Raw genomic sequence first — 27,856 nt, forward strand, 5'->3', positions numbered from 1 at the left:
CGTATATCTACGCTGGCCTGGCTGAATACGTTGTTGGACAACATGTATGCGGCTTCCTTAAATTTTCTCCTGAACCAATGTTCCTCTCTGTGCAAGATCTCAGCTTGGGACCACTCGATGTTGTGTTGATGGGTCCAAACATGGTCTGCTATTCCTGATTTGCTGGTTTCTCCTCGCTGTGTGTGCTTCTTGTGCTCGGCAATGCGAATATTCAATGGCCTCTTAGTTTCACCAATATAGGATTTTCCGCACTCACATGGTATCCGGTAAATGCAATTCTTGGAATCGCAGTCTGCGTTTGGGGGCCTGGTTTTTGTGAGGCTGCTACGGATAGTGTTACCGGATCTAAAACAGGTTCTAATGTTGTACTTGGAACCAATTCTTCTTATCCTCTCCGATAATCCTCTGATGTAGGGAAGTGCAAGCACTGGTTGTGACGGCTTCTCTTCCTTGCGAGGCTCCTGCTGTCTTTTGGCCAAAGTCTTTTCTACCATCGCTTTGGAGTATCCATTCCGCTGAAGATCACTTTTGATGATGTCTAGTTCCTTCTCGAGACCTTCCTTTGTATTACAAAGCCCAAAAGCACGGTCTAATAGAGTCTTGATGATTCCTCTTTTTGTCGATTGATGGTGGTTGGATTCGTGGTTCAGATACTGTCCCGTATGAGTGGGTTTTCGGTATACAGATGTTTCCCACTTAGTGTCGGTCCTCTTCACCAAAACGTCTAAGAATGGCAATTCATTGTGGATTTCCTTCTCCATTGTGAAAGTGATGGAAGGTCTCACGCTGTTGATGTGTTTCAGAAAGGCGTCTAGTTCAGTATTCCCATGGTTCCATATTATGAAGGTGTCGTCAACATATCTCAACCAGACTCGAGGTTTCTTGTGGGCTTCTTCAATGGCCAGAGTTTCAAACCACTCCATATATATGTTGGCTATGACTGGTGAAAGTGGCGATCCCATTGGCAGTCCCTCATCTTGTGTAAAGAATTCGTCCTTCAGTTGGAAATAACAGTTTCGTACACAGCATCCTAGTAATTCCATAATTACTTCTATAGGTAGATTCGTTCTCTCTTTCAGGTTCCCGTCTTCGGATAGCTTTCTCTGTATGATTTGGAGTGCTTCTTCGACCGGAACGTTGGTGTAAAGGCTTTCCACGTCGAAACTAATTAGTTGATCTTCCTGTGTGACTTCAATTGACCCTAGTAGTTCGACAAAATGTCTTGAATTCTTCACAAAAGACGATGTTTTCCCTTGTAATGGTTGTATTAAGGGAAGTAAAAATCTAGACAAGTTTTGAGTAGCCGAATCTCTGGAGCTGATGATCGGTCTAAGCGGAACGTCCTTCTTGTGGATTTTGGGTAGACCATACAAGTGAGGGGGCTTACTGTGGTGCGGTGTTAGGCATGATCTTTCCTTGTCCGAAAAATAGACTTGGTGTTTTTTCAAAATCTGGTACAACTTCCTTTCGATTGATGCAGTTGGGTCCCGTACGATCTTTGTGTATCGTCCCTTCTGCAGAACCTCTTCGATCTTCTGTTCGTAGAGAACGGTATCCATTACCACAGTAGCGTTTCCTTTATCTGCAGGTAGGATCTTAATGGTGTTGTCTCTACGTAGGCCGTTCAGAGCTCTACGTTCTTCCTTGCTGATGTTAGATGTTGGAACTGGTTCTCGATCCAACTGTTCTCTAATTTTCCATCTGAACTCTTCTGCCTCGGTCTGGTCAATGAGGGAACTGGTGGATTCCACTGCAGTAATTATCTCCAAAGTGGGCACAGATGTTGGCGTAATGGCAAAATTCAGGCCTTTCCTCAACAAGGATTCCTCTATTCCCGTGAGCGGGCGGGAACTCATGTTGATGACGTTGGTGGCTTCATAGTTGTCCTGTTTTCGGTCTGTATTTGGGCATTGTTTCCTCACTAACTTCCCCCACTTTCTGTTGTGGGTATTCTCCATGTCTTGGCGGATCTTCAAGCACGTCCTTTCAATCTTGGCAAAGATTGGTCCATGATCATCTTCCAATGTCTCTCTTCTTATTTCTTCGAATCGTTCTGTGGCATCCTGCAGCAAAGTTGACCTCTTCCAACGGTGATAATTGATTTGAGACCTTATCAGTGCTCGGCTGGCGCGTTCCAATATGCGTTTAGCTCTCTCTCCTGGGATTGGCGATTTCAGTAGAAAACCTTTGGGGATGATGTTATTGTCTCTGGCTCTGCACAGAAAACTGAGGTGAGTTTCTTCCTTTGTAAGCTTGACCATAGTCTTCTCATATCCTCGGAATAAGTCGCTGGTTCCGGGTCCGTACCGGGTATTCAACGTTTGTTTGAAGGTGATTGACAATGTTTCGTGATGAATTTCACTAGTTCGGACTTCCATTGTCTATTATATAAAATGATTTGAAATCCCTGAAACAAGTAAAAAAGAATAATTAAAAAAGAATAGTTGAAAATAACAATTATATTAAGCAACAATAAACCTGAAATGAAATGATAGTAAAATAACCTACAAGTAAAAATATAATAATTGAATAAATAAAAATTAAAGGAATGCAAAAAGAAAATAATAAAAATAAAAAAGTGTAGAGATTCCAAGTCACGTTAGTTCACGACGTTTCGATTGTTGGTATCTACAATCGTCTTCGGGTGATGACTGGACTGATTCCTCCGAGAGATGACTATTTTATAGGTCGTTGAAATACTTTCACTTTCTCTACTTTCCATTTTCCGCTTCACTGATTCCGTGAGAGATGACCGATTTGGCGGGAGTTGGTCATTTCTCGTTTGATGATGGGTTTCCATATGTTTCGTATATCTACGCTGGCCTGGCTGAATACGTTGTTGGACAACATGTATGCGGCTTCCTTAAATTTTCTCCTGAACCAATGTTCCTCTCTGTGCAAGATCTCAGCTTGGGACCACTCGATGTTGTGTTGATGGGTCCAAACATGGTCTGCTATTCCTGATTTGCTGGTTTCTCCTCGCTGTGTGTGCTTCTTGTGCTCGGCAATGCGAATATTCAATGGCCTCTTAGTTTCACCAATATAGGACCAATATAGAATTTTGCCATTACGCCAACATCTGTGCCCACTTTGGAGATAATTACTGCAGTGGAATCCACCAGTTCCCTCATTGACCAGACCGAGGCAGAAGAGTTCAGATGGAAAATTAGAGAACAGTTGGATCGAGAACCAGTTCCAACATCTAACATCAGCAAGGAAGAACGTAGAGCTCTGAACGGCCTACGTAGAGACAACACCATTAAGATCCTACCTGCAGATAAAGGAAACGCTACTGTGGTAATGGATACCGTTCTCTACGAACAGAAGATCGAAGAGGTTCTGCAGAAGGGACGATACACAAAGATCGTACGGGACCCAACTGCATCAATCGAAAGGAAGTTGTACCAGATTTTGAAAAAACACCAAGTCTATTTTTCGGACAAGGAAAGATCATGCCTAACACCGCACCACAGTAAGCCCCTCACTTGTATGGTCTACCCAAAATCCACAAGAAGGACGTTCCGCTTAGACCGATCATCAGCTCCAGAGATTCGGCTACTCAAAACTTGTCTAGATTTTTACTTCCCTTAATACAACCATTACAAGGGAAAACATCGTCTTTTGTGAAGAATTCAAGACATTTTGTCGAACTACTAGGGTCAATTGAAGTCACACAGGAAGATCAACTAATTAGTTTCGACGTGGAAAGCCTTTACACCAACGTTCCGGTCGAAGAAGCACTCCAAATCATACAGAGAAAGCTATCCGAAGACGGGAACCTGAAAGAGAGAACGAATCTACCTATAGAAGTAATTATGGAATTACTAGGATGCTGTGTACGAAACTGTTATTTCCAACTGAAGGACGAATTCTTTACACAAGATGAGGGACTGCCAATGGGATCGCCACTTTCACCAGTCATAGCCAACATATATATGGAGTGGTTTGAAACTCTGGCCATTGAAGAAGCCCACAAGAAACCTCGAGTCTGGTTGAGATATGTTGACGACACCTTCATAATATGGAACCATGGGAATACTGAACTAGACGCCTTTCTGAAACACATCAACAGCGTGAGACCTTCCATCACTTTCACAATGGAGAAGGAAATCCACAATGAATTGCCATTCTTAGACGTTTTGGTGAAGAGGACCGACACTAAGTGGGAAACATCTGTATACCGAAAACCCACTCATACGGGACAGTATCTGAACCACGAATCCAACCACCATCAATCGACAAAAAGAGGAATCATCAAGACTCTATTAGACCGTGCTTTTGGGCTTTGTAATACAAAGGAAGGTCTCGAGAAGGAACTAGACATCATCAAAAGTGATCTTCAGCGGAATGGATACTCCAAAGCGATGGTAGAAAAGACTTTGGCCAAAAGACAGCAGGAGCCTCGCAAGGAAGAGAAGCCGTCACAACCAGTGCTTGCACTTCCCTACATCAGAGGATTATCGGAGAGGATAAGAAGAATTGGTTCCAAGTACAACATTAGAACCTGTTTTAGATCCGGTAACACTATCCGTAGCAGCCTCACAAAAACCAGGCCCCCAAACGCAGACTGCGATTCCAAGAATTGCATTTACCGGATACCATGTGAGTGCGGAAAATCCTATATTGGTGAAACTAAGAGGCCATTGAATATTCGCATTGCCGAGCACAAGAAGCACACACAGCGAGGAGAAACCAGCAAATCAGGAATAGCAGACCATGTTTGGACCCATCAACACAACATCGAGTGGTCCCAAGCTGAGATCTTGCACAGAGAGGAACATTGGTTCAGGAGAAAATTTAAGGAAGCCGCATACATGTTGTCCAACAACGTATTCAGCCAGGCCAGCGTAGATATACGAAACATATGGAAACCCATCATCAAACGAGAAATGACCAACTCCCGCCAAATCGGTCATCTCTCACGGAATCAGTGAAGCGGAAAATGGAAAGTAGAGAAAGTGAAAGTATTTCAACGACCTATAAAATAGTCATCTCTCGGAGGAATCAGTCCAGTCATCACCCGAAGACGATTGTAGATACCAACAATCGAAACGTCGTGAACTAACGTGACTTGGAATCTCTACACTTTTTTATTTTTATTATTTTCTTTTTGCATTCCTTTAATTTTTATTTATTCAATTATTATATTTTTACTTGTAGGTTATTTTACTATCATTTCATTTCAGGTTTATTGTTGCTTAATATAATTGTTATTTTCAACTATTCTTTTTTAATTATTCTTTTTTACTTGTTTCAGGGATTTCAAATCATTTTATATAATAGACAATGGAAGTCCGAACTAGTGAAATTCATCACGAAACATTGTCAATCACCTTCAAACAAACACGAAAATTTTTGTCGGTTAGAACGGAACGAAAAGTCTCAACTCAACGACGCAACGGGTAATGGAATCAAAGAGCAATAATTTTACGGAAATGGTCATTTCGGTATCGAAATCATACAACAAATAATCGGCTATTTGTTCACAACAGATGTCGCCTTTTACAACTTATAAGGGTACTGAACGCACCCATTTACTTTTCAATTGACATATGACTTATGACTGACAGATGAAAAGTTGATTGGAAGTAAAAATATACAATTCATGCTGTAGCTGTAGTGTAAAAACTGAACTGAAAATTTGAAGAAAGCCATAAAATAAAGACCTTGCAAGAAACATGTCCAAGATTAACGAGGTGTCTAATTTATACAAACAACTGAAATCAGAATGGAACACATCCAATCCAAATTTAAGCAAATGTGAAAAGCTTTTGTCAGATTTGAAGGTGAATATAAAAGCCATTAAACTTTCTAGAAGTATCATTATTATTTTTTCAGCTTGAGCTAACACACTTAATGTTCCTTCCAACTTCAAACGCCACTGCTTCAAAACAAGAACTTCTTCTGGCAAGAGACGTTCTGGAAATTGGGGTACAATGGAGTATAGCTGCAAATGATATACCTGCCTTTGAAAGATACATGGCACAGTTGAAATGTTATTATTTCGATTATAAGAATCAACTTCCCGAATCTTCTTTCAAATATCAGTTACTGGGTCTGAATTTACTATTTTTGTTATCACAAAATAGAGTGGCAGAGTTCCACACAGAATTAGAATTGTTGCCTGCTGACCACATTCAGAATGATGTATACATCAGGCACCCTCTATCTATTGAACAGTACCTTATGGAAGGAAGTTATAATAAGGTGAATATTCTCACTACCTAAAATAAAAGAGATTCATTCTTTCTTCTTACAGATATTTCTGGCAAAGGGAAATGTCCCAGCAACAAATTACAATTTTTTTATGGATATACTTCTAGATACTATCAGAGGGGAGATTGCAGATTGTCTAGAGAAAGCATATGAAAAAATATCAATTAAAGATGTTGCTAGGATGCTATACTTGGGCAGTGAAGAATCGGCCAAGGCCTTTGTAACAAAGGTATGGTTAATTATTTATGTATTAGTCTCAGTATAAGCAATAGGCCATAAAAGCCTGAGTTAACAAAGTCTTGACAAACTAGACAAAAAATTTAAATAGTATTCATTACATTTCTTTTCTGTTCAATAATTTTTCCTAGTTATTTTCCGAAATCTCATCACTAGAATTATGCATTGATTAATACAAAATATACCGTATCACAAGCATTGTATGTGAGGTAATCGGCTGATACTTGAAAATCTATAAAATGTTCAAAAAACACTATTGTGAGATTTTCACTAAATATTTATACTAAAACACAACAGTGTTTTGCTATACATTAGCTTCTCCACGTGTTGCTTTTTTGTAAAACTGTTTAGAGAAAATTTCATAATGAAGTGTTTTTTGAAAACAAGCCTTGTAGCAAAAGGACAAATGTTCATTTTATATTTCACAAACCGTAAAGCTTAACTGAAACAAGATTGTTTCAGTTTTACATATGATGATAATAAATGAATTGGTAAAATACAGCAAATGTTGATTCAAAATGCAGTGGATAAAAAATTGAGTTAACTAACCATAAAGACAAAAACTGACAGAAATTGTAACTGTCAATTGTAGAAAGTTAAAAATTTATGTTGATTGGTTATTCTTAAGGAAAATTCCGCAAGAGATAAAACAACATTTTTAATGGTCCGGAGCAGCATTTATAAATGAATGCACGTTAATCTGTTTTTATGGATCGGCTTGCTTGATAGATGTTTATGTTTACAACAAAAACTGTTTTCCTTGTGTATTCATATTGAAATAATTCATCTGATAAGGAAAAACCTCTGTTAGAAACACATACGTCCAATCAAAAATACAGATCGATTGATTTTCACTGTGTTTAGGAAAACATGCCTATTACCTAATTGATTTCAGAAATAGGCGTAATTGATAAAAAATAAAAACGTGTTGGAATTGGCCAGTAATTGATGAAAATCCATAATAACTTATTTAAGTAACACCATATTGTGAGATTTTCAATAATAAACAGCTCACAAAACGACAACATATGTTTCGCTATTAATATTTATCATATATTATTTCAAGAGTGATATAGCTGAGAATTATATTCATTTTATTTTTATTTTAGACTAAAACATGGAAATTAGAAAAGGACAACTTCTTTCACTTCACGCCCGAGATTAAAAAGACACATGAGCCAATTCCATCCAAAGAATTGGCACAACAAGCTATTGAATATGCAAAAGAACTGGAAATGATTGTTTAAAGTAATAAATTTTTTCAATTGAAAATGTATTTTTTTATATTACTGTGCTATCTAAATGAGTATCCAAAATGTTGTTCTAGTTGAGTTTTAATAAATATTTCACACTGTACAATCAAAATTTTTCCATTCCTTGGAAAACTTCAAAACCCTTTCACTTTGTTCATCAAAGTTCTGCTTTTTTGGCTTTCTCCATTTACTGTGATGTAAATCAAGCATTCCCCCTATAATTTCCTGAGCAAAATTTGAAGGAAAATATTGTTCATCTTCAATAACATGTGCAAAACCTTCCTCCATACCGAATGAAACTGAAAAATATGGTAATCCCTTAGGCACCGCCTTTCTGATGTCTCTCCCTTTGAGTGATACCAATTTTTTGTTTTGAGACCATTCATACTCTGATTCATCGATTGCCTTTTTGAAATAAATAGGAGCCATGTCACCATCTTCTTTGGGCAGAGGAATGCATTCAATAACCATATGAGGATATTTATGAAATTTCATGGCAGTTTCGAAAAAGATTACTTCCTCATTGTTTGCTTTGAATAATTGCGTAATGGATCTTCTCAAATCTATAATATCAGACCATTCGTTCTCGTCAAGTTGAGTTGAACAAGGTACGTGTCTAATGGGGACTATCATACAATGACCTGTACTTAATGGTTCATGGGCAGGCAGGGCAAGATATGCAGTCTCCCCCATAGATATCATTAAATGCTTCAGCATCACTTGTGACTGAATGCATTTGTCACAGTTATCTAAACTTTTACTGAGTGTAGCATGATTATGTACAGCTTTGTCACGATTTCTAGTGTCTACTTTTGAACTTGACTCGGCGTTTCTAATATTGTCTGTGAAAATATCGTCTAAGTCATCATTTTTGCCTATTTTGCTCGTCATTTTCAAAAATTCCTTATTCTGATCTTCTACGGAATTATATTTTTCACTCTCAAACATTTGTTTCAATGAATATTTATCATCGTTAGAAAAATATCTTACCCTTTGTCCCCCTTCGTGAGTCTCTACTCTTTTTTTCTTGCCTTTCTTAGAAGAAAGCTCTTCATATTCAGCCTGCAATGTTAAGGGCTGTGATCTACCTTGAGAATCGGTATGAGTTAGAATTACATGTTCTTCTCTTGAATTTGTGCTCCTGTCTTTCACCTCATTTCTAGCTCTCTCTAACTTTTCCTTTAATTCTGCAACTAACTTTGTATTGCCCATTATCTCAGCTTTGACTAATTTTGAGGCTAAAACATTGAGGTCTTTTTCTGAAGTAACAACGTTATGTTCAGCTGAATTATCATCAGTACACTGTTTGGTTTTATTTTCAGAAGGGTCAATTGGGAGTTCTGGCTCGATCTTTTTCTTTCTCCAATTTGATATTCTGGATTTATCCTTTATATGGGTAGTATACGATTTCTGATCACCATCTGAATCTTCAGGTTTTACGAATGATGGCAGTCCATTTCCGCCATTCTTCCAGTAAAAATTCAATTCGCGTCCACACTCTCTCGGATTATATTGTTGTTTTTCCTTCTCCAAATTTTTCTCGGTTCCTCTTTCTGTTTTGCGGTCAAAATTAGAAAAACTGGAAAAACTAGTAGGTAAGTTCATCCATTCATCTCTAGCAGAAGTTTTTTTCTTTGTAGTTGAGTTTTCAAATTGCCTGTGTATGTCCTTAGTACTTTTCAGTTTTTCTTCACTATATGCCTCATCTCCACTTGACAATGTGGTACACGAATTTCTTGAAGGTCTAGAGAAATTTTTTTTCTCTGAAGTAAATTTATGTTTTCTTTTCATAGTTACCTCGTCTCTACTGGATGCTGAAGAGTATGAATCCTCTGAACTTGATCTATCACGCTTTGATTTACTTTTATGGCACCTTTTATGTGATCTCTCTTCTTTGGAAATCATCTCATCAGATGTACTTGATTTTTCTTCTGAACTCGATCTGTGAGAATATTTCAACTTGCTCTTTTTTCTAATAGTACTCTCATCATCTGAAGTGGAATCCTTCCTGATTTTCTTCTCCACCCATTCTCCCTCAGAACTGGAGTCATGATGTTTCTTGTTTTTGTGTTTTCTCTTGTGCTTTCCCTAAAAGTCTTTATGTACTACATAAATTCAAGAGAAATTTTATTTTTTTACCATTTTTGTCTCACTGCATTTTTCACGTCCTAATTGTGAAATGAAAACTCTATAACAAAAACAAAACAGTATCAAATTGATATAAAAAGACGGGTTCTCAAATTCACCGATCAACAACCGATTTATACCATGGATTCATCTTCTGTGCCATTGGTTAATTCGAAACGTTAGAGCCTTTCTATAAATTTAAGCACAGAACGCATAATTATATCTCAAGGCTATACTTATGAGTTTTGTGAGATGAATATCATAATTGAAATAAAAAAATTACTTTTAAATTTCTACCTCCTGAAAAACAATCGTTGAATTTTGACTATTGAAGGGTTTTCACCCTTTATGTGAAAAAAAGGAACTAAAGGAAGAGACAATTCTTTTGTCCGCCAGATAACGCCAGTCCCCACGTGATTAACTGTGGTATTACTATTGTAATATATCCATTATTCTTGGCTGGAGTCTATTCGAAGTTTAAATCCGGATCTCGCATTGTGACTCTTTTGTAGTTGAAAGTTTCCAACGGACGCCCCAGATGAGTTGGACTGATTTTACACTAATTCTACATTTTTTGGGGAGGCTCCTTCCGTTGTAACGGATCCTACGACTCTTTCCGAATGTAAATAAAAAGTACAACTGCACACATACAAATGTCCAAAATCATGCATAATGGAGGACCTCTTGCAGATTTATCGCCTGAAAAAATTCAATCAACCGTTTTCTGCAATTGTGGTTTTTAATGAATTGTTTTTTATACACATCATAATTTTTCATCTTTATCTCCATCTTTGTTTCTCTTTTGTATTATACTTTCATATTGACGCTTTTGACCCGAAATAAATAAATAAATTATGTTGAGCTACTGGTAGTGCGCCAATTCACCACGATCGAAAGGTCGTGCTATTTGAATGGAATAATTGAGTTGATAATTGACGCTAATGACAAATAACTATAATAGCCAACTCAGAAAATAAATGTTTTTGAAAAAAATAAAATATTGTCGATTTAATGTAAAAATTGGCCACGAAATGTAACAAGATTTTCGGCAAAAAGTAATAGATTTCTGCGGTTGGTCTTTCGATACATTGAAAATCTATTACACTCTACTCACATTGATTAAAAAAAATGTTACCATCATGGAACATTACTTTATGTGATTCTAACCTATTTTGAAACAAATTTATTTTTTAGAATTCGGGTACTTGCTTCAAAATGAGTAATACTCCCGGAGTAATTATAGTTAGTTGCAGCAACACGAAACCAAAGTCTTTAATAAAATTGATAACGAAATCATCGGAAATAACAGAAGACAATGAAACACCTGGTTTAATTGAACATTTATGGTCAATAGACACAAAATATTATACAGCAAATATTAAGCTTATAGGATTAGAAAATGATTTTCCAAGATCCGAGAGATTTAATAATAATATCGAGGCAATTATTATCCTAATGGATTCTAACAAATCAAGGGGGCTAGAAGATTTGAGCAAATGGGATGTATTTGAACATGACTGCAACTTGGAAGTTAAATTACTTGTGTCAAATTATTGCAATAATGATACCAAAGTTACAAAAAGTGATGCCCTGGAATGGTGCTTGAAGAGGGGTTTTGAATTCATTGAGCTCTTTCCAACAAACAATCAGAACGATGAATCTGAAGAGGACCTTATTAAAGAAAAATTTGGTGTGGATCGTGTAGTGGAAGCGTTGCACTCCCACACTTGGTCAAATTTAGTAATGAAGGTGAGAGATAAATCAAATGAAAATATAGGTAGTAATAAAGAATCCAGAACTTCCAACGATGTACTAAATAAGGAAAACTTTCTACCTGATGATGATGTCGATGATTTCACAGAATTGTTTTCCCAACTACACATGATGAAGGATAGTCTACAAAGTATGCCAATGAGTCAGAGAAAACAGTGTGCGGAGCACATGGTAACAGCTTTCTGGAAAGCTATGGGAGGTGAAGAAGAGGAATTATTTGATCTGTAATAGTGGATAAGTTTAATTTTATGTTGTACCTTTTAAAGTATCTAAGAGAAATATATTAAGTTCCTAAAAATATATCCATTTGAAACAATGAATATTTAGTAATATAAGGTATCTAGATTTGGACATAGTTTTCCAAGTGCAAGGTTGAAAAGCAACTCTTTACAATTTATAAATGCACTGAAACTTACTTGTACTAGGTTCAAGTTTATATACACATTTTTCCAGAGCTAAAGAACTTTTGTGAAAACTCATGTTCACAAAAAAAAGCTTTTATCCAAAATATTTATCAACACTCTTCTCAATGCATATTTCACCAACAAAGTTAGCGTCATCCGAACCATACTTGAGTAGTACACTTGAACAAATCACAATTCTTGCTAGAGACTTTTACTGAGCCAAATCTGATAGCGATACGAAAAGCAAGGGGCAGGTTGAAATGTTTTCCCCAAACAAAAACAAGTTCTTTTGATGCATAAAACAATAAATGGTAACTTGTTGCAAGTTTTATGGTAAAGTTCATTGGGAAAAATTTTATATCCGCTTCTGAGAGTATTTCAAAAATGTAATGTATGTTCTGTATGACATTCCTCCTAAAGCAAGAATATCAGGAGATAGAAATTCAAAGTAATTTTTCTGTGACTCAGGTTTTATTTGATAACTATAACGGGTGCTGGTGGGAAGTTATACAAATCCAAAAAAAAGTGATTAGAAAAATGTTATTTCACTATTTGAGGTTTCTTAGGGCCACATCAATTATTTGATGATGTCAACACTGATCTGATATTGCTGACTGTACCAAAGTAGACATGTCTCACTTAGGTCAGAACAAGTTGGTCCAAAGAAAAACAAAATTGTTGAAATCACAGAATTTACGCTAGTGTGTTCATTTTCAATAAAAAAACACCTATTTTTGAAAACTCTATTTCACATAGTGGGGCTCTTCAGAATATATCTCCATATCTAAAAAAAATCTGGACCTAGACTAGGTTCAAAATCAAAATCCAGACATCACCAGAAGATGGCAAATGACACTTTGTCGAAACGTCATGAAAATGATCCTTGTGAGAATCAAAAACACAGAACATGGTGTGAAACCAGGTGTCAGTTATTTTGACCCAGTACTCCTGTTGCACTAGTAAGAATACAGGATGCTTTTGGAAGCAGAATATTCCCTCCTGAAATATATTAGAAAATCCCAGAATGTTCTGGAGTAAAAGTTTGCTAAATTGTTAACCAAACGTTGACGGCATACTACTAGATGATGATGGCGACTCAGCGATTGACAAACAGATGCGACACCACTGACTTAACTTTATTAAATATAACACAAAAATTAACATCAGTGTTAAGGCACTTTTCAAAAACTACGTCATCGGATAGAAACAATGCCTCAACTGAATGACATTTCTGAACCACTTTGATCCCTTTGAATATCTAGTCCTCCAAGCTGCCATATTTATAGCCATCGTCAAGGTAGGGAAAATAGTAGGCTAGATATAATTGAAAACCCGTCGTTTTTCAGTATCTTAAAAACCAAATTTACACAAAAAGTAATTTACTACATTATCACTTCGGGTGATGTTAAAAAAACGTAATTTGAGCTTGACATTCTCTGCAGTGTTGCCGTTTCAGTATTTCAGTACTAGATTCAGTACATTTGAAACAATAAAATCACTTTTAGTTACCTACGATTTTTCGTCATTTTGTCTTTGATGTCCAACTTAAAATTAAATGAAAACTGTAATCATTGCAGGAAAATAATTTATATATACACACCATATTGATAATATGTATGTTAATTATTAACGGATTCGCTTTTTTAGTACTCTTATATTCCGTCTAATATTTTTTTTCGGTCACCTTACAAAGGGTTGTAACAACACTGATTTCAGGATTTATTGGTCATTGAGAATATGATTTCAGTTTCTATGGAAAGAAAGTTTTTTGAGAATTAGGCCTCTGGGGTTATAAATGAGTACAAATTTTGTGTCCCATTAATAGCAATAGTTGTTTAGTGTAAGATTTTGGCCACAGAGTCATAGAATACCTTACAGAAGAGACACTCAGCACTTAACAGAAACCATGAACTGATGACAACCTCAAGGTGATTATTGCAACTTCCAACAACAGAATGGGATCATAGAATCTTGACCCCTCAACATAGTGTTCTCAGATGAGAGTCTCTGCTTAAGATATTCTGTGACAAAGTTACAGAAGAGTAAACGTACAGGCTAGTTATTTGAAAGATGCATAGAATATATCTGGTGTAATCACTCGAATCCCTTTCCCATATCAAATATTTGGTCAAAAACTCTCGATCTACGATACTCTTGATAAAGAAATAGTAGAGATCTGTATCACAGCATTTCATTCACAGAGCTGAGTACTATTCATGTGACGCAGCTTGACAATATTCAAGTTGTCATTTCAATTTTCAATGTTTTGAGATGAATTGATATTTTTTTTTACACTATGGTCCATAAATTGAAGATTTCAACAAAATACGCGAGGCTGACTTCGACACCATCTATCGTGTATACAAAGTCAATCTCATTTCTTGTGTCGAGAGTCTTGACAAAATAAAAGCGAATCGGTTAAAACACCATGGTTTCTTTTCATCTTTGTCCTTAATAATACGGTGATTTTGACGAAAGAGGTCGCAGTTACCACAAACAGAGTTTGTTTCGGAGGGGATGACGAGGATTATGCTGTAACTCTAGTTTTTTTAGCGGGAATTGACGAAATTACATGTTGTACTAGTAGTACAACTTGTGTTTGTCTTCGACTTGTGAATGAATGGATTTGAAACTATTATTTAGTAAACATCAGAAAAATGGAAAAGTGAATCGTTTCATATATATTCTTAACGTATTCCAGGGGTTGTAACGGCTTTTGCACCCCTCTACACTAATGGACGACTTCATAGTTTTAGAGGAACAAAACTCACCTCGACGATCCTTGAGGTTAGCTCTCACAGAAATAAACGAATCTCTGAGAGCTTCGACAGAAGGAACTCCGAACAAATCCACTAGTCCAGATGAAATGATTATCGTTCAGAGAGGTCTGAGGAAAAAACCCCTGACTTGGTCACCTGTTGAATACAACAGAAGCAGAATATTGGCACCTCCCAGAGAAAAAACTCCCGAACCAACTGTTCACAAACAGAGGTGTGAGATTAACCCTAGACTGAGAAGAAGGTTGGCAATGAGTCCAGGAAAGAATCCTTCTCAGGATTTAGGTATGGTTATTGCAAAAAAACTGAGAGCATTGAATAATCCTGAGATTTGAACAAATATTAAATTATAGATTATGTTAGTGTGTTTCAGATTTTCCTTTTTGAAATTTTTTGCTTCCAGCTACAAATTATGCATACTTTATGTACACTGAGCCTTGTACTTGGGTCATCACTTCATTGGAACTCAATGTTCTTCATGAATAGGACAAAAACTTAATTGAATATTCATTTGTTATTAGGACATTTGTCATTGGAGTACAAACTTTTATTTTCAGCAGCAACTGTATAGTATGGTAATGAAGGGCATTGAAAGAGGGGTGTTCAATTCACAAATATTTTTATTCAGAGATGGACAATAAACTGGGAAACACTATTGATTACTGTTTTTTATATCTGGTGTCTTTGTATATTCTCTTACATTTGAAGTGGTCAGCTCACTTCATTCTCAAGAAAATGACCATGTCTGCTGTTTCTCATTCTATAATAATGTTGAGGCATATTTAATATTTCATCACTTCAGTGGATCATAACTCTCTGTTGAAGAGAAAAATATGTGCCCTTTTACAAGATAAAAAAGTTAACACAAAAAAAATTAATCCAAGCTTGAATTTTGTTTTATCTAGAGCATGGAGAAGAATTTGTTGCTATATATTTTTTAACACATTCGTATTTGAGTCATTCAAAAATGAACATACTTTATCTTTTCAATCTTTTATTTTATGATATAGATAGAACCTCGAAAGGTTTGAATATAATCAAATACAATAGACATGTGATGTTATGGAAATAGTTGCTTCTAAGGAAAAGTTTAGATACACAAAATGATGGAAAGTTATTATTCGATAATGAAACTTCAATAAATTTACTGATGTTCAATATTGTGCTGATGCTTTCCATTTTTTTTCCAACCGAAAAGCTTGAATTCTGTATATATTTCAACATTATGAAGATATCCAAAAAAGCGATTGATTCCTTGTAGTCATCGACATCAAATGTAGTAACCACAAATCAATAAGGGTTAATCTTCACTTATATGTTAAGAATTGTAATTAATGGTAACAAGTCTAAACTAATAAATATTAAATATTCAAGAAAATATATAAAGATTACTATACCAGTAATGACTGAACATATCAAAAAACGAATGTTGGTGATATTTGGAGAATACGGTAATTTTCACTGTAATTTCTTAAAAAGTAATGATATATTAGTCAAAGAACATAATATTAAAGCACAATGTCTTCATCTTACCTTTTTTGAAAAGAAGATTGTATTTTTAGGTTCTCATATCTGACTTGTTTATTTTGTAGAAATTCATGATCACTTCAATAAAATGAATGAAAACACTTTTGTCTAATTTCCACTAGTTATTTTAGTTTTACGACTGGTTTCCTGTTTTATCCATTATCAAGTATAAACACTAACTACAAGTGTAAAAACTAACCAAAATCAGTCGTAAAAATAAAATAACTAGTAGAAATTTGACAAAGGTGTTTGTCATTCATTTCATTAAAGTTTTTTTAACTGTAAAATCGAAAATAATTACTTCAACAAATGTGTTGAAACTGTGCCATTTCAATAAAGGTTTCTTTATAAGGAATTTGTAACTGGAATCATTTATTGTTCAAATGTTTTCTCAATATTTTTGGAATTTTTTACTCAAAGTTATTAAGTACCTCATGTGCCTTTGAATGTTTTAATGGATTACTATTTTTAGTTTAGATGAAGTTGTATATGTTGTCATGTGATTTATAATCACTGAGCTGTCACATCTTTGCAAGTATATACATGTTCTCACAGTTGATGAGAGAAATCGGTACCGACATTTCTTACCTATCTTCCTTTTCTTAAGTTTTCTATAATATATATAACTCTGATTGAAATGAAGTAACCTGTATTGTATTTTTTTTGTAGATCCATATTTAGATATAAGAAATAAGTACATTAAATTTCATATATTCTATTTATACATATATAGTATATACATGTTTTCACAGTTGATGAGGGAAATCGTTACCGACATTTCTTACATCTGCCTTTTCTCAAGTTTTCTATAATATATAAGTCTGATTGAAATGAAGTCACATGTATTGTATTTTTTTGAAGATTCATATTTAGATATAAGAAACAAGTGCCTTAAATTTGTTATATTTTATATATAAATGAATAAAAGTAGTGGCAACCAATGTTTTATATAGAATCCTCACCGTAAAGTAGTTGAAAGTACATGTTGTTTGTAAAATCACAAGAAATATAGTTGCAAGTGAATGCAAATGCACTCTTGTAAACATTCCAGAATGAGCAGTTTTTTAGATATTGAGTTTTCCTTAATATATACATTAATATTTTTTATTCACAATATTAAATATCATCTTGTCCGCTGGATATACCACATGTTGACTAATTCTTACGATTATTCTAAATAACTGATACATTACTACATAGTATAAAATAAAGTGGCTTCCCGCTGTCTGTCCCTATGGATGCTTAGATCTTTAAAACTACGCAACCGATTTTGATGCAGTTTTTTTTTAATAGATAAGAGTGATTCAAGAGGAAGGTTAATATGTATATAACATGACATAACATATAACAGATCATTTTAGAGTTTCTAATGTGATGTCGTAAATAAACATTTTTTTTGTGCTTACATTGCAAACGCTGGCTGAAACCTACGAGATAGGTCAAAAAGATGTACTACAGTATTCTGCACCTTCAAAAGGTCTACAAAAAAGTCCACAAAAAGTATTTTTTATCCTTGTGAAATAATGGCTTATTTACAAAGTGATTTTAAGCAATACAGCATTAATCCTTATCCGGTTAAGTACTTTAAATACATTGTGCATATAATATAGATCAATATGGCCCTCTACAGCATGTAATTTACATGAACATTTTCGAAGATATAATAATAATGATAATATACTTTATTGTCATTAAGAATGATTCTTGTGGACAAAGCTTGTGAAAAATGAATATAAATGTAAGTATAGAAATATAAAATGAGAATATAAAAACGCCTACAAAAAACTAAAGTTAGACATACACTATAGTTCAACGTCGAAATTTTGTATCAACATGGTTGTGTATAGATTTGTTTAAAAATATTATCAACACTAATATAATAGACATATATACTTATATATGATATTACATAAATAAACACACCCATTGCATCAGACAATCAAACATTTATATCCAAATAAGAATATACACAAAAATATTATATAACCTAAATTCAAATATGCACATTTTGTCACGTAAATTTATCAGTATACAAATCTTGCAAATTATAATAGGGTCTAAAAGCCAAAAATATTTTTACTCTCATTCTAAACATTTTGTTGGTCTTACATCTAAGGGCAAGTAATTAAACATCTTAACCCCATTGTAATAAATAGAGTTGCTGACCAAATTTGTTGAAGGAATTGGCAATTTCAATGCAGTGGAACAGGTTCTATAAAAACGGCATGAAGCCTCAAATATGGACATATTTTTGTAAATGAGGCAAATCGATTCCAAAATGAACAAAGCAATCACGAGGTTTAATCTTACACATATACCTGATAGCACATTTCTGCAGTACTAATACAGACAGAGTTGCTAATGAATTGCATACTTCCCAAAACGGTATTCCATAACTTAGGTGGGATACACTATTTGGATTCCCAAATTTATTGAAGTTACTCTCACTGCATAACATCCAGAAAAAATTTTACTCTAAGTTGTTTGATATGTTCAATAAATTTGAGCTTATTGTCAATGTGAATACCTAGAAATTTAGATTGATTTTCGTTCTTGATCACTAAGTTATCACCAAATGAGGAGCACATCTGAATGATAAAATGTTTGTTTTGGTGATATTGAAGGATAGCAAATTAGCATCACACCACTCCTTGATTTTTTTCATATCAGTAGATATTGCATTGTGTAAATCGTTTTTGTTGTTCCACAATATCGTCGTATCATCGGCGAAAAGAATGAAATTTCCAGAAATGCTCAAATTTGCAATGTCATTAACATATAATAAGAATTAGATGAGTCCTAAAACTTTTCCTTGTGGAACACCACACAAAATTTCCTTTTTTTCTAAAAGTCCTGTTGTTCTTACCATTTGATTCCTTCCTGAAAGGTAAGATTCAAACCATTTGAGCGTCATTTCTCTGCAGCCGTATTGGTGAATTTTTCTTAGCAAAATCTTATGATCAACGCAATCAAACGCCTTAGAAAGATCACAAAAGACCGCAGCTGCTACATTACCAGGCGTCCATTACTCTTTTCAATATATGTGAATATGTGCTCTCAAGGGCTGACTTATTGAAAAATTTCGGGTGATGACATTCATCATCCGAAGGCAATTGTGGATACTAATAATTGAAACGTTTGAAATCTTTTTTAATTTTGTATTTCATTTTCAATTGTTGAATTTTCAATTTTTGCTTATTTTTATTTTATTGTAATTTCATTTCACGGTTTATTGCTTAATATAATTGTTATTTTTAGCTATTCATTTAAATTTTATTCGTTCTTTCAGAGATTTCAAATCATTTTATATCATATCAGACACTGAAAGTGAAATAATATTAGGTTGTTTCAAAAGTTTTGTCCGTTCTTATGAGTTTACATTAAACTGTAATATCTCAGTGAATACTTGTGCAATTCAATCGAAATGAGCGCCATTTGACTCAGTGCACTTGGTAGTCGGTTGGCGAGATGTCTGGGGAGTATGGTTGATGAGGCAAAACTTCGACACTCAATTCGTTAAATTTTCGGACGTTGATTTAAGAAACGTGCGGACGGGCGTTGTCGTGTTACAGAATCGGACCTCTTCTGTTGACCAATGCCGGCTGCTGCTGACGCAACTTTCGTTACATTTCGTCAATTTTCTCACAAAAGGACCCTGCTGTGATGGTTTGGCAAGGTTGCAGAAAGTTATAGTTAATCACACCAGCCGCTTACCCACCATACAATAACCATGGTGGCTCATTGGTGTCCTACCACTGTCCTGAACGACTCCTGTTTTTGAAAAAGATCCACTTTTCATCACACATAAGGATTTGATCCAATATGTTTTAAATCATTGAAAACCGCATGGACGACCAATTTTCCCGCCATTCTAGGCACCGTTTGTGATGGGTCACTTTCTACCTACATTGCGGTAGGTCGACCACTTCGGGGTTCATCTTCAAAACTGCAATCTCCAGAACGAATTTCGCAAACCAATGTCGAACAGTGGGTTCATTAACAGTATTATTGCCAAATTCTGGGCTGTTTCGGCAGCGCTTTAGTTCAATTTGAATTCGTAGAGAAAAAATTGGCCGGAAATCGCTCAACATAATATAGTAAACAAGCTGAAAAGAGGCAAACAAAAATTGAAATTTGAAAAAAATAACAGCAACAATGTATAGAGTATGAAATTCTCTATAGATCAATATATAACACGACACAGTAAAATAATTATTTATTGAGATATAGAGCTACAAAAACACGTGACATTAAAACGGACAACACCTTTGAAACAACCTAAAATAAAAAAATGCACCAAATCTTTCCATATTCAAATCAAGGTTGTAAAAGTTTCTGGTAGAAAAAATTTCTTCAACTTTTGTGAGTTTCAAGTTTGATTTTAATGTGATGTGATATTACTTGTAATTGTAATATGTTATATGACATAAAAATATATTCAAATGAAAAGAGACATGAAAATTTCTATGTTTTTTACCACATTAAATTGTAACTAGCGTTATTGCAGTTTCGTCCTAGATGGACATTCTCAAACTAATACAATAAACTAACAATGATTCATTACATTCGCCAATATATACCATTCAGGTACTTGATTGAGTACCTGAATTTACAGTTCACAATGCGGATGTGCCAATTTAAAAACCGGAGAGTAAATTAAATCGATTTGATCATTTAACAGGTTGCACCCGCAATGTTTATGCTTGTAAATTTCCAAGGATTCTAAATAATTCAGTTTGCAACCCTTCCTTGCATAGTGCAGAATTTCCGTATCGTTTAGATTCAGAAACTTGTGGTTGCATGCCAAAGAATGGTTTGAAAAAGTCGAATCATTTTTTCCTAGTCTGAAGGACGTTTCATGTTCAGCATACCGTTTTTGGAAATTTCGTCCGCATTGTCCCACATAAACACTATTACACTCCGGACACTTAAGCTTATAAACTCCAGATTTTTCCAATTTGTCGACCTTATCTTTGGCATTGAAAAGGAAATGAGATACCTAACCTGGCATGTGGTCTGAATGCTACTTCCACTTTTTTTTTTCGACTTTATCTTTGGCATTGAAAAGAAAATGAGATAACCTGGCATGTGGTCTGAATGCTACTTCCACATTGTTTTTTCTGAAGAAACCTGCGATTATTTCTGTTCTTTTTCTAAAATATGTTAGCGTTACCCATTTATTGATTTCTGGTTGTTTGACCTGAGGATATATTAATCTGTGAGTGAATTTCCGGCTTTGTTTTCTGACTAACTTCTGGATAGTATCTGCGTTGAAACCATTATTATGACCTATCTGTGTAATTATATCAATTTCCCTAGCTAGATTGTCTGCAGAAAAAGGCAGTGCGAATGCCCTATGCAGTTGTAGGCTGCTAATTTATGACTGTCTGGATGGAAAGAATCTCTTGGGATGGTGATGTCTATATAGCTAGGTTTTCTGAAAACATTGAACTCGAATTTATTCTGATTGTGTGTAATGGCCAGGTCTAAGAAGTTTATCTGTTTCTATATCTCTGTTTCGAGTATAAACTGAATGTTGCTATTGAGATTGTTCATGAATGTCATAAATTGGTTCAGCTGTCGTGTAGTACCTCTGAAACAGGCAAGAATATCGTCTACATATCTGTATCAAAAATGAATATGTTTTTTACCCAGGTCAAGAAATGGTTAACGCTAACATATTTTGGAAAAAGAACAGAAATAATCGCAGATTTCTTCAGAAAAAACAATGTGGAAGTAGCATTCAGACCACATGCCAGGTTATCTCATTTCCTTTTCAATGCCAAAGATAAGGTCGACAAGTAGGAAAAATCTGGAGTTTATAAGCTCAAGTGTTCGGAGTGTAATAGTGTTTATGTGGGACAATGCGGACGAAATTTCCAAAAACGGTATGCTGAACATGAAAGGTCCTTCAGACTAGGAAAAATGATTGGACGTTTTCAAACCATTCTTTGGCATGCAACCACAAGTTTCCGAATCTAAATGATACAGAAATTCTGCACTATGCAAGGAAGGGTTGCAAACTCAATTATTTAGAATCCTTGGAAATTTACAAGCATAAACACTGCGGGTGCAACTTGTTAAATGATCAAATCGATTTAATTTACTCTCCGGTTTTTAAATTGGCACATCCGCATTGTGAACTGTAAATTCAGGTACTCAATCAAGTACCTGAATGGTATATATTGGCGAATGTAATGAATCATTGTTAGTTTATTGTATTAGTTTGAGAATGTCCATATAGGACGAAACTGCAGTAACGTTAGTTACAATTAAAAATGGTAAAAAACAGAAATTTTCATTTCTCTTTTCATTATGATCTCCTACCACGTAGTAACGGCTACATCCATCAATTTATATATTCAAATATTTTCAAATAATTTTATACTTTTCAATAGGAGAAATAAATATAATGATGAAAATGCAACACAGCCACAGTAATGTTACAATTTTGGGCCCTCTTCACACGTGGTGGTCTTCAAGAATTTGGTGTACCAATATATCTTTTTTTAATTTTGTTTGTCTCATCAAATCTTTTTCTCACTATTTCACTATCAAATTAAAAGTGTTCAGTAACATAGCAATTGTCACTAAATTAATTTAATAATTTGTTTTAAAAAAAGTCGAAAACCAGTCCATTGTACTATAGTTTGAACTTTTCATTTGCAACTCAATGTTCTAAATAAAACACAGGAACATCATGTTCGCATTAATATAAATAATTATTTTAATAATCAGTAGAAGAAATTCCATATACAAAAATCCAAAAATAAAGATTGTATTGACTTTGATGAATAAAATTTGGAAACCAAAAAACAAATAATGTGCAATTTGAACAAAATCATAAAAATTTTAAGGTACGCTCGCAGTTTAAACAATAACTCCAATAAACATATGAAAAAAAAGTTTTTTCGCTTAGCAAAAACCTAACAGATAAAATAAGTGATTACTAGTGTGTGTAGTAAACTCTGTAATACAGTGTTTTGGATCTCCAAAGCGAGTACGAATTATCGAATTTCAGCAGATACACTCCTTTGCCTGGATAAGGGTGTGATCCCGCATAAACCTCGCTCTGGCAATCTCTTCGATAAACAGGAACTATCTCGTGCAGTAAAGGTTTTGAAACACCATTGACAGAAATTGATCCGGATTCCAAGTCATTTGTGCGAATTGTTTCATCATCATATACCTCGTCATCTTCTAATTCTTCTAAATCTTCGTCGTCACTCTCTGATATATGTACCGAAACCTCTTCTGTTGTTGGTGTGCCAAATTCAAAGTAGACACCAAAACCTGAAATAAGTTACAAATCATCACACAATCAAGCAAGATGCCATACTTTTAAATTTTTTGTATCTATTTATGTTAAATGTTTTGATGAGAAGATTAAGCTTAAATGTCAAACAATTCTGTTTATATTGCAATAAAACTGTTGGAAATAATGAAGTACCTAAGTGAATTGATTATCCACTAAGTGACCATCAAATTCAAAATCTACAAATAAAACAGTTTATGTCAGAGAAGCATACTTCTTTAGATATCTTATGAATGTCCATAGGATATCCATTCCATGTCCATTGAAGCATATCTTATGAATATCCATTTCATGACCAAGAATATCCCGCTGATCATTTTCATTTTGAATATTATCTAACTCAAGAAAACATGCACATGAATTTTTAAAACAGCTCTTTAGAAGAATTATCGAATTTTGTTTATATTATCTTTGAATATCTTATGGAGAATATCCCGATATCCATTTTCATTTTGAATAATGAATTTTCAATATAGGAATGTAGGCTTTCACGCCTGGCATCAATGTCTTGGTTGGTTTCCGGGTTTTGCCATGGTCTTCTTTGGTTACAGTCTCCAAATGTTTCAACTGCAATAGTCATCTTCAGCGACGTGGTCGAAGTACTCTTCTTAACGTATCAAGTTTCAGTTGATACTTATCTTTATTGTAGCTATTTTCTTTTTTCGGAAATTTCACCACATTTTTAATTTTTGTATAAAGATGAAGAAGTAGAAAGCCAAAAAGCTCTTTTCTCAAAAAATAATGTCTCCTAAAAAATATCTCCCCTTTCAATTTGAATTCACATATCTTTTCATTGTATTTATTCCTAACGTGTTTTTTATTTTTTTGATCAAGTTCTCCCCAACTTCAGAATAATAATCTATAAATTGATTAGCTACTACTTGTGATGAACTGTTTGGAACCTTTGGTGTAGTAATGAATATTACTGGAGTTTTTTATCTTTGTTTGATCTTCCTCTTGAAGATGATCACTTTTTGATTGAAAGACGTGTCTAGGTGTTAAAATAACGGTTTGGTATTAGAAAAAAAACTCCAGTAATATTGATAAGCTACTACTTTAGAATCTGCTGTAGTTACATTAGTAGATAATTTGATGCAATGTTATGATTACTTTTATTTTCATTACAATTTTTTCAAGAAAATTCCATAATTCTTTAAATGTTTTCCTATTTTTTCAATTTCAGTTTTGTTGTTTTTTTTTTATACTTCTTATACTCGATTTCAGTTAGTTTATTATTTTTGTTTTTTTGCAACTTATTGTATAGTGCATGATTTTCATTTACATATTTCAATAATCCATGTCTCATCCACTCTTCTTTTTAAAAGTTATTCTTTATTTGCACTTTTTGCTATTTTCATCATTACAATTTTGAAAGACTCATATAACTTCTCATAATCAAAAAAATTGGTACTACTTTTTTGGTACTTTTAGTAGGTTTGAAAGAGCAATTTAAAAAATTGTTGCATAATGATCAATAATAAATGGTAGTAGCCAAAGAAGCCATTGTATGGCGAAACACGTGTTTCGTTTTTGTAAAATCGTTTAGTGAAAATCTCATAATAAAGTGTTTTTTGAATACGTTAGTTATGGATTTTCATTAAGTATTGGCCAAAACCATCATATATCTGGTAGTAGCTAATCGGCTTCCCAAAAACGCTGCCTGGAGTTCATGTCGTGGTATAAAAATTAATGACTTCAACAGAGTCACGCTTCGTTTGGCCACTATAAAAGACGTTGTGATCTAGCCCTTGATGTTAATACGGAAATAACCAAATTTTCGATTATTTTGATTCCATTAACTATTCACTGATATTCTTGACATTTGTTTAGAAAGAACAATAATTACCTATATCATAATGGTCGGTGGCAAATTCCCAGAACAACCGAGATCCATGAGGATGGGTTGGGACCCTTACTGTCACCGTTTCACCATGGCCTACTCTAACAACCCCATCACCTTCTCCTTGTGATACACTTTGCTTGAAAACCTCTATTTCTGATCTCGTCCACATACTTGCTGTTGTAAAACTCTGTTCATCAGAGTCTTCATCTTTCAAGTTATTTGAATCGGAGTTTTCCTGTGTGGGCTGGAAAAAAATTGTAATTACTAACATGTTCAACTAATGACCTATAGCTATTCTCAATTAGTAAATTTGAAATTGACAAAAATGAAGAATTTTATAATTATGAGCGTTTTAAGAGATCCTTCTATATGAGAGATAAGGAGAGAGAAAGTGTAAGATCCTGAATCCGAGAAGGTTTTAAAACTGCGCAAAATGGAGTAGTACTTGATACTAAGAAGTTCCTGACAGTCCTGGAGAGTATGGATTTACTTGTTGAACCAGAACGAAAATCAACTAATTGTTAAGCCATCTACAGGACAAAGTCAAACGGAGAAGAACAAATAGACCATATTAGTGACATTAGAAGGGAAATTTTAATTGCAATTCATCGTTGGATCCAAGTATGGATTTCACTATACACTTTCGAGCACATATTTATAGTATCAAGAGAATTATAGCCAGCTTGGCATTTTTTCTTTAGATAGGGTTGGATATTTCGGAAAGGAGATTCAATAATTAACTTCCATTTCCCAAAATCCGATTAAGGACAATTATAAATGAAGTACAATTACTCTAAACTTTATCTGAATTAAATGGTAAATTTTGTAATTTGCTCATACTTCAACCCACAAACAAAATTATTTATCTTTATTCAAAGTAGACTAAAGTAGTACACTTCATAGATATGATTCATTACAAAGTTTATCTTTTCAATAAAATTCTCTGGTCTATGAATGAAAAATAGATCACAGCGTGATTCATCTGCAAACAAGTGGATTTCTGAAACTCTGGCCTCTGCTGCTATATCATCTATTAAATTAGGAAGAGTAACGGGCCGAGAATACTACCTTGTGGCACTCCACATTGATTTTGTACTTCCTCAGATAGTATAATTTCAATTAACGAAAAGACTGAAGACAATTTCTAAAAAATATGTAAGAACCATCTTACCTTCACTAATATAGAGTATTCTTTCAACACCATTCATCAGATTAAATTGCGCAAAAAATCATATGGAGGACATGAACGTTTAGGAGAGTTTGAAACACTTTGTAACAATCATAACTATGAAACCAATTAGTACAAGAAAAACCAGAACAATTCTAAACAAATGTGCTTGCGTCTGACACTCTGTCTACAAGAAGAATAAAATCTTGTTGACAAACATGTACATATCGTGGGGTTAGTACAACTAGGTATAGTCGTAGTAACCGATATAGTAATCTTAAAGGTGTCGGCGAAGTCAAAGGCCAAAAAAACCAATACAAAGGAATTATGCCGCAAAGAATTAGTCCACGTGGACTGAAGAATTTGCGGTTCGTATTGGATAATTTTTACTAACCGAGTTTTATGATTGGCTGAAGTGTCATAAAATTAAATTTAACGTCATGTTACAGTAACCAACAGAATGTAGCGATGAGTACCGCCGTTGTGTGTGTTATTAAAGGGGAACTGCTGGAAGGTAGGGGGCACTATATCTTTTACTTGAACTATAAGTACAAATTTAACAAAATATAAATAACTACAAAAAAATCCATTAGGTTAGGTGCACAACATAGTACTATTAGGTAACTGTTGCAGACAGTTTTACAGGGCTACTTAGAATTTTCAAAACTAGACGACAAGATAATCATCAGAGAAAAAATCCATTCTATAAGTTCACATACCTAGTTGTTCAACATATGATTTGTTTATTTTTATGAAATTTGTTATTTTTTTGTGAAATGAAACAATTTTTGCAGTGCATTATTGTCAATACAATAGATCGCAAATAAACAATTCCAACCAATAAATCATTCATTCATTCATTTACGAGTCTGATTTACTAAATTGAATATAAAACATACAAAACATCATTCTTTTATAAAATATTATATTTGAACATTATGTATTTAAATCAACATCAAAAATATTTTGAGTGCTGAAAAAATAAAATTTAGAAAAGGTAGCAAAATGACATTTAATCAAGTCTTCATATTCTTCCAAAATTGTAAAAAACATTAATTTGAGTTTTCCCCAAAACAGCTGATTTGAAATTACCTAGTTGTAGTATTCACCCCATGATATGATAAGTGTAAATATGACAAAAATAAAATAAAAAATTATAAAAATGTTGATTAATAAAAGACTATGAAAAATTAAAACTAATACAATTAAATGAGTT

The 27,856-nt window shown here is 34.2% G+C and overlaps 4 protein-coding genes across 4 annotated transcripts in view; 2 read left to right on the plus strand and 2 right to left on the minus strand.

Moving 5' to 3' along the window:
* The first annotated feature begins 5,563 nt into the window (after positions 1-5,563).
* On the plus strand, positions 5,564-7,725 carry LOC111505325 (26S proteasome non-ATPase regulatory subunit 8). Its single transcript, XM_023160111.2, has 4 exons — positions 5,564-5,786; positions 5,839-6,207; positions 6,260-6,445; positions 7,563-7,725. The coding sequence occupies exons 1-4, from the start codon at positions 5,679-5,681 to the stop codon at positions 7,698-7,700; spliced, it is 801 nt and encodes a 266-aa protein (XP_023015879.2). The 5' UTR covers positions 5,564-5,678; the 3' UTR covers positions 7,701-7,725.
* A 44-nt stretch (positions 7,726-7,769) lies between these two features.
* Positions 7,770-10,004, minus strand: LOC111505317 (CWF19-like protein 2 homolog). Its single transcript, XM_023160100.2, has 2 exons — positions 9,846-10,004; positions 7,770-9,794 (listed from the first exon to the last, which is right to left on the minus strand). Exons 1-2 carry the CDS (start codon positions 9,846-9,848, stop codon positions 7,800-7,802), a joined length of 1,998 nt encoding a protein of 665 aa, XP_023015868.2. The 5' UTR covers positions 9,849-10,004; the 3' UTR covers positions 7,770-7,799.
* A 963-nt stretch (positions 10,005-10,967) lies between these two features.
* Positions 10,968-11,922, plus strand: LOC111505335 (alpha- and gamma-adaptin-binding protein p34). Its single transcript, XM_023160125.2, has one exon. It carries the CDS (start codon positions 11,049-11,051, stop codon positions 11,832-11,834), a length of 786 nt encoding a protein of 261 aa, XP_023015893.1. The 5' UTR covers positions 10,968-11,048; the 3' UTR covers positions 11,835-11,922.
* An 11,090-nt stretch (positions 11,923-23,012) lies between these two features.
* The window catches only part of LOC111505341 (Golgi resident protein GCP60), an 11,705-nt gene continuing 6,861 nt past the window's right edge, over positions 23,013-27,856 (minus strand). The window contains exons 5-6 of the mRNA XM_023160137.2: positions 25,476-25,716; positions 23,013-23,607 (exon numbers count right to left, since the gene is read on the minus strand). Coding sequence (XP_023015905.2) covers positions 23,264-23,607; positions 25,476-25,716 — 585 coding nt within the window. The 3' untranslated portion in view covers positions 23,013-23,263. The remainder of the gene's footprint in view (positions 23,608-25,475; positions 25,717-27,856) is intronic.

Source organism: Leptinotarsa decemlineata, unplaced genomic scaffold (genome assembly GCF_025532065.1).
Source record: "Leptinotarsa decemlineata unplaced genomic scaffold, Ldec_3_MD MMD2_tig00026336_RagTag_RagTag, whole genome shotgun sequence".
NCBI lineage: Eukaryota > Metazoa > Arthropoda > Insecta > Coleoptera > Chrysomelidae > Leptinotarsa > Leptinotarsa decemlineata.

Excerpts from the sequence above, each read along its gene's own strand:
- LOC111505325 (XM_023160111.2), top strand. The coding sequence starts at position 5,679 with ATGTCCAAGATTAACGAGGTGTCTAATTTATACAAACAACTGAAATCA. Across the intron at positions 5,787-5,838 it reads AGCTTTTGTCAGATTTGAAG|CTTGAGCTAACACACTTAAT; the intron begins GTGAATATAAAA and ends TTATTTTTTCAG. Across the intron at positions 6,208-6,259 it reads TGGAAGGAAGTTATAATAAG|ATATTTCTGGCAAAGGGAAA; the intron begins GTGAATATTCTC and ends TTCTTCTTACAG.
- LOC111505335 (XM_023160125.2), top strand. The coding sequence starts at position 11,049 with ATGAGTAATACTCCCGGAGTAATTATAGTTAGTTGCAGCAACACGAAA.